We start from the raw sequence: 12,581 nt of genomic DNA, 5'->3' as shown, positions 1-12,581 counted from the left end.
GATTTTTGATCATCAAATGTTTTAAAGATTACTGAACCATGATGAGTGGGTGGTGATAAAACACAGAATAGCAGAATGAGCTTTGAAATACTCTTAGCTTTCCTAGTTGTAATCAGCAAGCTATTTTTGGAAAGTGTACATTTGGAAAGTGTGTATTTGTCTGCATGGAGATAAGAATAAATTTGGCTTTGATATTCTCCAGTTACATATTCTGCCAGAACTCTCCATTTGAAGTATGGGAAATTCTGCACAAAAGAGGTTTAAAAGGATGAAATTTTAATGAGGAAAACACTTCCTATTAAGTACCCTTACAGCTGGCTATTATTAGCCGGGACTGAAGTGCAAGAACAGTTCTGAACATAGTTAGACAAGCAGCACACTATCAATTGCAGCTAATTGCTTTTATTTAACCTTGCATATTTAGAATCATAATTCATACAGGCTTAGCTTCAGTGTGCATATTAAAAGTATGTCTCTGCTATATTTCAACATTGCTCTTTTAAAATAATGAATGTGATAAAAAAAAACTTTGAAGATGGTTTTTAAAAGTCAGGGTAACACTTTAAAGCATTTTGAAAGGTAAAGTACAAACAGCATTCTGTAAATTTGACATCATTTTGAGTATCTCCAGAAGGACAGTTGAAAATACCTATTAACTTCAATGCCTTTACAATTACTGCAGTTGAGATAGAAACATCTCACTCTAATTATAGAGGTAGAAGCCTTCCCATCAAATAATTCTTGAGAAAGTGAATGAAATGTAAACCATACATAGAAGACAGAATGAATTCATTACAATAGTATACCATGAACATTCTTCCCTAATGCTGGATAAAGTAGTACAAAAGCACTTTATTTACAGAGACAAAAATAGAAAAATGTATTTAAATAACAGTGCAAGACTAATTTTTAGTCTGTAGCCTTCAGTGTTTTGGCTCATATTTGAAGTAGTGTGTATATTTTTGTCTCTGTGCCTAAAGAAAGATAAGCCTGCCTCAGTATTAGTGCAGTACAGATTTGTTAATTGACTTCTGGCATGAGAGGTTTATCGTATGAAAGGAGACTGAATAACACTGGTCTGCACTGAATGGAGTCTGGAAAGAAGTTGGATATTGAGATTTGGATTTTCAATAGGTATTTGATAATGCATCACATCAAAGGTACCTGTACAAATAAGAGCTCAAAGTGGTGAAGGTAGCCAGACTGCAGTAATGACTGCTGGACTGATCACTGCTTGATTCACTACTTTGTTCCATGCACCCGGCCCTCTGCTTCAGTAAAGCAACCAATGTAATTCAATGCCCCACCCACCCTGGACACTCTCTGTTCTTCCTGCTCCCATTGGACAGAAGATACTAATACATGAAAACCATGAACCTGGGCTCAAGGTCATCTTCTATCGCACAGTTATGACTATTGAATGGTCGCCTAGTACAATAAAATGGGCTCATTGACGTCACAACCTGTCAAGGCTAAGTATCTTATTGTCTACTTGCACTACTTTTTTCTGTAACTGTAACACTTTATTCAGCATTCTTTTATTGTTTTACCTCCTACTACCTCAATGCTGGGTGGCAGGAGAGGTACATCTGTACCAAAGGAGCTGTAAGACGTTCCTTCTCTCTGCTACCATGCAAGGTGTAGCAATCAGGGTCACATGAAGCTAGGGGAGCATGTGGTGGATGGTCATATGAGCAACTGGAGCACATCACAAGTCCTGGTTATGCGATCACTGTTGCCAGGCAGACGATCTCTGAAGAGTATTGATAATGGCAAGGTTTACCCATCATGTTAAGAAACTGCCCAGAAAAAGGTAATGGCAAACCACTTCTGTAGAAAAATTTGCCAAGAACAATCACGGCCATGGAAAGACCTTGATCACCCAAGTCATATGACATGACATATAATGAGTGAACGAACCTCAGTGGAATGTTGTAATGAAATGATCTGCATGGACAGCATGCAAAAAGAAAATGTTCAATGTACCTCAGTACGTTAAAATTATCAGTGACCACAGCATTGTTGAATCCTTCAAGGCTATCTACTCAAAGGTAGGACCTCACAAGTGATCTGTCAACTCCCATCTTAAAAGGAACAAAAATGTTTACAGATCATGGCCTGCCCTGATGTTCACCTTTGAACTGATTCTTGGCTTTTCTTGCAAGGAGAACCAGAACTGGTTTGATGAGAATGATCAGGAGATGAAGGGTTGATTATGTACACACATTAACCATTCTTGGATTGAAAGAAACAAATTGATAGGCAGCTGAAGACAGATGTTCAACAAAACAACCTGGGCTGGCAAGAATTGAAAGGCCTGCAAATTGTGAATATGGTGAGTATGTTTCCATTACAGGAGAAATTAGAATCCAAAAATACAGCTCCCAATGAAGGGACATTTAAAATTGAGGGAAAATTTCTTCAGGAGGTGAATTCTGTAGAATTTATTTCTACAGAAGGCTTTAGAGGCCAAGTCACTGACATATCTAAGGCAGAGATTATTATGTTCTTGATTGGTTAGGGAGTTAAAGGTTACAGGGAGAAGACAAGAGAACAGTGTTGAACAGGACTTAATGGGCCAAATGTCTAACTTTACTCCAACAGTATTTCTTATGGGTTCATGGTGTTAAGTCTGCAGGTAAATCAGATCTCCAATACCCAAGGCTTAACCACACTGAGAGTCAGAAAGTGCAATAACTTCATCAAAAACAGTGAGGTAATGTTGTTTACCAGTATTGCACTTCCTCTGCAGCTGTTATACTTTATTCTGCATTCTGTTATTGTTTTACCTCAAAGCACTGATGTAATGATTTGATCTTTATAGCTGTATGCAAGATAAGCTTTTCACTATGTCTCAGTACATGTGAATAATAAACTAATTCCAATTTCAATCTTCAGCAGCTGCAAGGGACACTTCAATGACTTTTACAACATCAACTCTGTCCATCCCACAGCCAGGACCTAGGCCAGTCTTGCTGCCACACATGGCTGACAAGAAACTGAGAAGCCCAATTTCAACCTCAGCAAAAACAAGATCATGAGAGCAGATGTCATCAGCGGAGACTTAAACATTAACAGTAAAGAATTTGAATTACAAATTCATGGCCTCAGTGCCCACATTCACAAGACATGCATATTGTGGAAAGTTAAGCAACACACATCAAAGTTGCTGGTGAACGCAGCAGGCCAGGCAGCATCTCTAGGAGGAGGTACAGTCGATGTTTCAGGCCAAGACGAAGGGTCTCGGTCTGAAACATCGACTGTACCTCCTCCTAGAGATGCTGCCTGGCCTGCTGCGTTCACCAGCAACTTTGATGTGTGTTGCTTGAATTTCCAGCATCTGCAGAATTCCTGTTGTATTGTGGAAAGTTATTGCTTTTGATTAATGGGTGGAGATCTAAGAACATGATTATTCTGTACTTCGCTTTCACTTCAGTTATAGAGAGGATAGCAACATCTACTGTTACAGGAATTAAATAAATCAATGAAAATTATGAAGTTATGCAGAATTAGCTGGAATGAGCAGGCCTCCTAGATTAATGATTAGTTTCACATTCTAATAAACTTGGAGCATATATCAAATCATAAACATTTATGATTTGAACAAATGCATTTAATGCATTTGTTTCTGTATCAAATCAAATACCTTTTCTGCCAGGTAAAAATTTTGTTCCACAAAACTATTTCCTTTGGAAATTAAATACTGAAGTGACAGCATAGCTCTAATAGACGACAGCAAACAAAACCATATGCAAAAGCAAGCACTAATGACTTCTGTGTCTAGTGAAACCATTCTCACACTTCAGGACTTCACACTTCACTGACTTTATTGATTTCACATTCATTTTGCACCATTTATGTGATTAGCTCAGGAACAAAACATGTGGCTTAATTATGAATTACATGTAAAGGCTTTAAACTAACTAGCACTGGCACTAAAATCAATTTGGAAATCAATTTTTAGCCTCTTTACAAAGCAGATTTCACCAGCCAACGGTGTCATAATTGCAGCAATTTTTTAAACCTCCATGCCAAATTCAATTACTACAGGAAATACTTCAGTGCTTTACATCTGTTCCACAATACAGTAATTATTAGTGGGATAAGTTTATTTTTTTCCCTGGAAAAGCAATCATTCTGTTTATACTACTTTGTACTCAGATTACTGCAAATTATACAACTGCTTCCATAATGATTAGTCAATGCTTACTTATAATTATCCAATATTAGGAACAGACCAGACCTTCTAACTATTCAGTGAGCAACATTTTGATGAAAGGTCAACAGCCCATTCTGTTACCTGTTCTGTTTTTGGCGGATGTTGTTTCACCAACTTTACATTCTTGGTTGGTTATTTCACTGATATTTCAGGGAATGATTTTGGACAGTGTGTTTGCTTTAAAAAGCTGTTTATTTCAATTTTAAATTCAATCAAAACTTACTTACAGTAGATCATATGCAGGTGGTCACTCTAAAAGTACAGGCAACAGACAGCTAGGAGACCACTAAGAATTGCAGAAGGAGTAAGCAGGGACTGTAAATTCCCTTGTGATCATTCCCCTCAGTTTTGTTACCCACCTGGAATATTTTACTTTCATTTATTGCCACTATACAGGTCTATGGCATCTTTTGGGGCCTTCATTTCTAACAAAATAACTTAATGGAATAAACTAATTGACTGGAATCACTAGCTTTGGAACCTGATATCTGGAATCTAGAGTTCATAATCAGATAACACCTATTGGTCCACTCATCTTAAACGTATGCATGCCTTGTCAATAACTTCTGAATCTTGTGCACATTTATCACGCATGAGCCTATCAACTCAAGTAAAAAAAATATGAATTCAAGATCATTGTATTTTTTAAGAAATGATGTATTGTCCATCAAATAAAATATGTAAACAAAGAACTAGAACCAGGAGAAACTGCAGATACTGGAAATCTTGAGCAACACATACAAAATGCGAGAAGAACTCAGCAAGTCAACGTTACAGGCCAAGATCTTCATCAGGTCTTGGCCCACAGATTTATAAGCCCACAGAAATAGATACAAAAATATCCAACAGTACTACTGGCTAAACAATTGTTCTCCTTGTGCTCTGTCCAATAATATTATGCCACAGTTTGCAAAACTATTTTGTGTCTAACGTGATTGCTCTACAGCAATTTAGGATGCTTTGGGACCATGGAAAATTAAGAATAAATTCAAATTTCCTTCCACACACTTAGATGTAATAATTAAGAAGCAGCAAATGTTTGCACAGCATTTTCGAAGTATATTAATGATGTACAATAAATTGAACTGTTCATTTTTAAACATTGTGAGAATTGTAGTGTATAGAATATAATTTATCAGTAACTAGATAATGACATCATACCATCCTGAATCTCCCAGGAAACCATGCCACTATTCTAATGGATCTTAAAAATAATTTTAAAAACTTGGCTCACAATCTGCTAATAACTTCCCAAAAACAAACACCACATATCGCAACAGAAAATCCTTGACTCCACATTAAAAAATGAGAGTAAAAAGAAAAACAAAATATGAGCAAAAACAACAACTGTAGCAGGACAGGGATGGGAGTAGAACCAAGCGAGTGAGTTCAACTCACAAGATGATCACTGCATCATTCTGACATAAAATTATTTCCGGAACACAAATACAGCAAAAACTACTCAAATTCATATTCCTGGATATCCCAAGATGGAAATGGGGCTTGGATTGATATGAACAAAACACAGGAAACTGGGCCTAGCTGGGTTCACAACATGGTCTATGATTCTTTGAGGAACTAATTTTGGTTTCTTCTTTCTCAAAATAAACAAACTAAACATCACAAATTATAATGGAGAAGAAGTAAACCACGTTTGTTACTAAATGCATTAAATCAGAATCAGAATCAGGTTTATTGCCAGTGAAATAGACATGAAATTTGTTATTTTGTGGCAGCAGCATAGTGTAGGCATAACAAATTACCAAAAGTTAAAATAATAGTTAAATAAATAATGTGAAAGAGGAAGAGAGAGGTAGTGCTCATGATTTCATGGGCTGTTCAGAAAACTGATGGCAGAGAGGAAGAAACTGTTGCTAAAACACTGAGTATGAGTTTTCAGTTAGAATGCTCTCCACTGTACATTTGTAGAAATTTGCTAGAGTCTTTGGGGACACACCAAATTTCCCCAACTCCTAATGAAATATAGCCACTGTTGTACCTTCTTTGTAATTGCATCAATATGTTGGGCCCAGGACAGATCTTCAGAGATGTTGACGTACAGGAACTTGAAACTGCTCACCCTTTCCACTGCTGACTCCTCAATGAAGTCTGGTGACTCTTCTGCCAAATTCCCCTTCCTGAAGTTTACAATCAATTCCATGGTCTTGCTAATGTTGAGTGCCAGGTGACTGCAACACTACTCAATCAACTGATCTCTTTCACTCCTATGTGCCTCCTCATCACCTTCTCAGATTATGCCAACAATAGTACTGTCATTGGTGAATTTATAGATGATGTTTGAGCTGCGCCTAGCCACACAGTCATAAATATAGAGGAAATTGAGTAGTGGGCAAAGCATGCTTGCTTCAGATGCACCTGTGTTGATTGTCAGCGGGAAGGAGATGTTATATCCAATCCATACTGACTGTGTTTTCCTGATGAGAAAGTCAAGAACCCACTTGTAGGGGGAGACATAGAGGCCCAGCTTTCAAAGCTTGTTATTTAGTATTGAGTTATGACAGTGTAGAGTGCCAGGCTGTAATTGATAACTAACAGCCTGTCATAGATTAATCCAGCTGTCCAGGTGATCCAAAGCCCATTGGAGAGCCAGCAAGATAGTGTCCACTGTAAACCCGTTGTGTTGGTAGGCAAATGACAGTGCATTCAGTCCTTCGTTCAGGCACGACCAACCTCTTCATGCAGCTTACCACAGATCTTCCTCACTACTCACCTGGTATGTTCACTAATTGTCAGGAGATTTGTTTGTTCCCTTCCTGAGACAGTGAAAGCTCAAGTTCCACAACATTTAACTTCTCTGCTGAACATTGAAACTTGGTACAGATGGCAGTGTCATTGGGCCCCAAATGCAATTTTGCCTCAGCAAGAAACAAAATGAGACTCTACCTGAAAACCAAATGAAGAGACTACTTCTTTTATTCAGACATGCATAAGTGTTTCACACAGGTCCATTTATAGCCCAATTCTAATTGCTGTCGACATACGGACAATGAGTCAGCATCTTGAATCACTGTGCTTGGTGTCTAAGACAAGGAGATGTCTGGACAGAATAGATGGAGGGTGTTTTTCCCCTTAGTAGTAGAGTATTAGTGATCATAAGTATAAAATAAAGTGAAAGCGAATTAAAATTGACATGAAGAATACATGTTTACACTTATTTGGAAGGTACTACCTGAAGATCAGGTCTTCGAGGAAGAAATGTGTACACATTGCAAGACCACTGAGAATGGACCAGAGAGTGTAACTATAAGTTCCTCTGATATGGACCTAGGAATAGTTCTATGGGCCAATTGAATTCCATTAGTGTTATGCTCAATTTATAATTCTACAAATACATTGAAGGTGGAGCGTGGCAGACATTTAAACTACAAACAAACAAAAGAACAAAGGGAGGGCATGGGAAATTGAACTCAAGGCCAACACTGGACAAGTCATGATACAACTAAACTGTGAAGCAGGCTTGAAGGCCTGATTAGTTCATTCCTACTTTTTCATGTTCTCAAAATAAGTATGGGCCATTACCAATATATGCCTATGGAGGAGAAGCAATGCTCATATATAATTCTCCACATTTAGATGACTATCTCTTCTCTCAAAAATGGCTTACTCTCTCAGCCACACGGACAAATATTAATAAGGTGCCTTTGCATGCTGTGCACTGTCTAATGGAAGCCAGTCAGAAAACCATGCTTACTTAACCATGAAATACCAGAATGTGTCATAAAACATATTATAAACCACTATGAGAAATGGAAACTTTGACAGTTACAAAAATAAAAGACATATTGGCAATTTCATTTAAAATTCAAGTACTTAAAAATATTAACACTGTATTAGTGCAGCTGTATAAGCACCAATTTACCCATTTCATTGCTCCTTTGGTTTTATTACACCACTAATATAGTTTTCCCACTAGGGGAAGTGACCCAAATACTTACTTGGACATTTCTGCCAAACATATAAATATAAATACAAACGTTTGTATATAGACTAGCATTATAAGATAAGGAAACAATAATGTACACTTGTACATTACTGTACAACACTTACAATGCAACAAGGTGCACTTGTTGCTTGCTGACTACAACAACCAAAGATTGCCTGAGCTATTTTCAGTAATATTTGCTGCCAATTCCAATTGAACATGCACTGTAATTTATTCTTTTATGAAAATGGCCTGCATACAGACATCAATTAAGATTGACCAAAATGAAGTAATGTTGGTTGAAAATTATAGACAATTTTGTTTTTAAGTTAATGTGGTTGAAAATATTTTCCCGTAGCCTGAATCAATAATTGTTATGACCATCATAAAGTACAGTGGTGCTAAGAAGTTTGTGAACCCTGTAGAATTTTCTCTATTTCTGGGTAAATATGACCTAAAATGTGATCAGATCTTCATGAGTCATAAAACTAGATGAAGTGAACCCAATTAAATAACACAAAAAATATTATACTTGTTCATTTATTTATTGAGAAAAATGATCCAATATTACATGTATTTGTTGGAAAAAGTAGGTGAACCTCTGGAGTAATGCCTTCTACAAAAGCTATTTGGAGTCAGGTGTTCCAATCAATGCGATAAGATTGGAGGTGTGGGTTGTAGAAGTGCCCTGCCCTATAAAAAAAAAGGGACACACGAAGTCAGGTTACTGACAGAGCCTGCTCTTCTCAAGAAAGGTCTGTTTATGTGCACCATGCCTCGATCAAAACAACTTCCAGAAGACCTTAGAAGAAGAATTCAGAGATGCACAAATTTGGAAAAGGCTACAAAAGCATTTCTAAAGACCTGAGTGCTCTTCAGTCCACAGTAAGAGAAATTATCTACAAATGGAGGAAACTCAATACTGTTGCTACTCTCCCTAGGAGTGGGCATCCTGCAAAGACCACACTAGCAGCACAACGTGCAAATGCTGAAGGAGGTAAAAAAGAACCCAAGAGTAACAACAAAAGACCAGCAGGAATCTCTACAACTTGTTAAAGTCTGTGTTGATGTGTTCACTTTAAGAAAAACACTGAACAAAAATGGTGTTCATGGAAGGACACCACAGAGGAAACCACTGCTATCAAAAAAAAATTACTGCATGTCTCTAGTTTCCAAAGATCACCTGGATATTCTACAACACCTCTGGGACCATGTTCTATGGACAGCTGAGACAAAAGTTGAACTTCTTCATAGCAATGCACATTGCTTTAGGTGGAGGAAAAAGGGCACTGCACACTAATACCCAAAACCTCACCCTAACTGTGAAGTATGGTGGAAGTAGCATCATGGTTTGGGGTGCTTTGCTGCCTCAGGGCCTGGACAGTTTGTAATCGTTGAGGGAACAATGAATTCAAAATTATATCAAAATATTTTTTTTACAGGAGAATGTCAGGGTAGCAGTCCGTCTCCTGAAGCTTAACAAAAGGTGGATAATGCAACAAAACAATGACCCGAAAGACAAGTAAATCAACAACAAAATGGTTTAAAAAGAAAAAAAAATCATGTTTTGGAATGGCCAAGTCAAAGTCCTGACCATAATCCTACAGAAATTTTGTGGAAGGACCTGAAGCAAGCAGTTCATGAAAGGAAGCCCACCAACATCCCAGAGCTGAAGCAATTTTGTAAGGAGGAATGGCCTAAAATTCCTCCAAGCCGATATGCAGGACTGATCAACAGTTACCAAAAATGTTTGGTTGAAGTTATTGCTGTACAAGGGGTCACAGCAGTTACTGAAAGCAAAGCTTCACATACTTTTTCCAACAAATAGGTGTAATATTGGATCATTTTTCTCAATAAATAAATGAACAAATATAATATGTTTTGTGTTATTTATTCAGTTGGGTTCTCTTTATCTAGTTTTAGGACTTATGTGAAGATCTGATCACAGTTTAGGTAATATTTATACAGAAATAGAGTAAATTCTACAGGATTCACAAACTTTCTAGCACAACTATATGTCTTACCACTTCTAAAGCTGATTGTTTCATTTACTAAGTGAAAATCAAACCAAAATACCTGTTGCAGTTTTGGTTTTGACAGGACTACTGGCATATTCCGATGCTTGATTTGACTGCTGCATTAGCAAAGGTGTGCTGCCAACAGATAACTCATCTTCTTTCTTCCTTGATGATGGCATGACTAACTGAACAGCTCCTGCAGACTGCTGTAAAGAGAAAAATAAAACATCCAGCATTAGAATTAATTCACCCCAGTCCAACTATAGCATAGCTAAAAGGCAGAGATACCTTCTCTCTGTCCCTAACATGTGCCTTAGTCATAAGCCACAAGAAGAATCATCTGATAAGTCAGGATACACTTTCCTTCTCAGTTACCTTATGGCCTCCCTATTTAATATGACACACTTAATGCAATTATTGGTCTATTTTGCATTATAGGGTTCATATCTATATGTAAATGAGTTGAACATTGTCCAAACTTATTTTAAACTGGATCTTTGCAATTGACATTCAGAAAAAAGTTTCATTCCATAATTCTGGACCAGTTTCAATCGTACAATACAGACAGGAAAATGTTTAGCCTCTTTCAGTTCTAATGCAGTCTTAATCTTCTGTGCTACACACTCTCAAATCCATTAAAGTACTTGTAAAGTTTACTTCCTTTTCAAAGTATTTGTTCATGCGCTTTAATACTATTTTTTGTGGTTTAATATTTGTTCTTCAAAAACCCCACTGAACTTTTTATTACGCTAAAGATGCAAAATAAATACAAGATGGTATCTCTTTTAAAATGATTTCTCACTATGTTTTGATGAAATGTGTAATCCTTTTAATTATGGAGAGCAACAAAGACAATGGTCTCATGGAACTAATTCTGGTAGATATCAAGGCGTCAGATAGTCTGGGTATGTGCTTTGGAAAACAATACAAAGAAATATTTCCCCTTATATAACTTAACACTTCATTAAAATGTTTCACACAATGAAATAGAGTGACAATTTTGTGGTAACAATGTCCTACAAACATAAGTAAAATGGTTAGCCATAATTTCTTTCTTTCATCTTAGTAGTGGACAGGAAAATGCTGGCCAGCACATCTCAGATTCTCCTTCTCTCTTCGAAAACGTCCCATTACATTGTCAAACAATCCCATTGCATTATCCATTCTACTACCTCACAAAATTAACTGAATTTTTTTGAAGAAGTAAGCAAGAGGATTGACAAGGGCAGGGTGGTAGATGTTCTCTACATGGACTAAAACTAAGATTTTGACTTGGTCATGCGTGGTAGACAAGTCCGGAAGGTCAGGTCACATGGGATCAGAGTTGAACTAGCAATCTGGGTACAAAATTGGTTTGGTAGAATGAGTCAGATTGTGATAGTGAAGGGCTGTTTTTCAGATTGGAGTCCTGTGACCAGTGGTGTGCCACAGTAATTGTTTCTGGGTTTCCAGCTATTTGCTATAACGATTCAGATGAGCATGAAGGTGGCATGATTAATATGTTTGCAGATGACACCAAAATTGGTGGTATGATAAATAGTGATTTAAGATCAGAAGACCATAAGATATAGGGTAGAATTGGGCCATTGGGCCCATTGAGTCTGCTCTGCCATTTCATCATGGCTGATCCATTTTCCCTCTCAGCTCTGATCTCCTGCCTTCTCCCCGTACCCTTCATGCCCTGATTAATCAACAATCTATCAACCTCTGCCTTAAATATACCCAATGACTTGGGCCCCCCACAGCTGCCTGTGGCAATGAATTCCACAGGTTCCCCAACCTCTAGCTAAAGAAATCCCTCCTCATCTCCATTCTAAAAGGACACTCCTTTATTCTGAGGATGTGTCCCCTGGTCTTAGACTCCCCCACCATAGGAAACGTCCTCTTCAAATCCACTCTACTAAGGCCTTTCAACATTCGATAGGTATCAACGAGGTCATCCCTCATTCTTCTGAATTCCAGTGTGTAGAAACTCAGAGCCATCAAATATGCCTCATATGACAAGCCTTTCAATCCTGGAATCATTTTTGTGAACCTTATTTCAACTCTCTCTAATATCAGTACACCCTGTCTTAAATAAGGGGTCCAAATCTGCTCACAATACTCAAGTGAGGCCTCACCAGTGCTATAATACAGTCTCAACATCACATCCTCGCTTTTACAGTGTATTCTAGTCCTCTTGAAATGAATGCAAACATCACATTTGCCTTCCTCACCACAGACTCAACCTGCAAATTAACCTTTAGAGAATCCTGCATGAGGACTCCCAAGTCCCTTTGCGCCTTAGAAAATAGTCAACCCTTTCATTTCTTCTGCAAAGAACATGACTATACGCTTCTTAACACCATATTCCATCTGTACATCTTTGCCCATTCCCCTATTCTGTAGCCTTTCTACTTCC

General features: G+C 37.6%; 1 protein-coding gene across 11 annotated transcripts in view; it reads right to left on the bottom strand.

Annotated features, from left to right (window-relative positions):
- LOC140197714 (intermembrane lipid transfer protein VPS13B-like) overlaps positions 1–12,581 on the bottom strand; it is a 1,066,299-nt gene that overhangs the window by 531,944 nt on the left and 521,774 nt on the right. For all 11 annotated transcript variants that reach the window (XR_011886009.1, XM_072258131.1, XM_072258103.1 and 8 more), the window contains exon 21: positions 10,239–10,386. Coding sequence is in view for 10 of the 11 variants with exons in the window: in XM_072258131.1 (XP_072114232.1) it covers positions 10,239–10,386 (148 nt within the window). In the remaining variant the exon portion in view is untranslated. The remainder of the gene's footprint in view (positions 1–10,238; positions 10,387–12,581) is intronic.

Source organism: Mobula birostris, chromosome 1 (genome assembly GCF_030028105.1).
Source record: "Mobula birostris isolate sMobBir1 chromosome 1, sMobBir1.hap1, whole genome shotgun sequence".
NCBI lineage: Eukaryota > Metazoa > Chordata > Chondrichthyes > Myliobatiformes > Myliobatidae > Mobula > Mobula birostris.
Note: the sequence above shows the minus strand (reverse complement) of the source record. Positions and strands in the feature narration are given on the sequence as shown.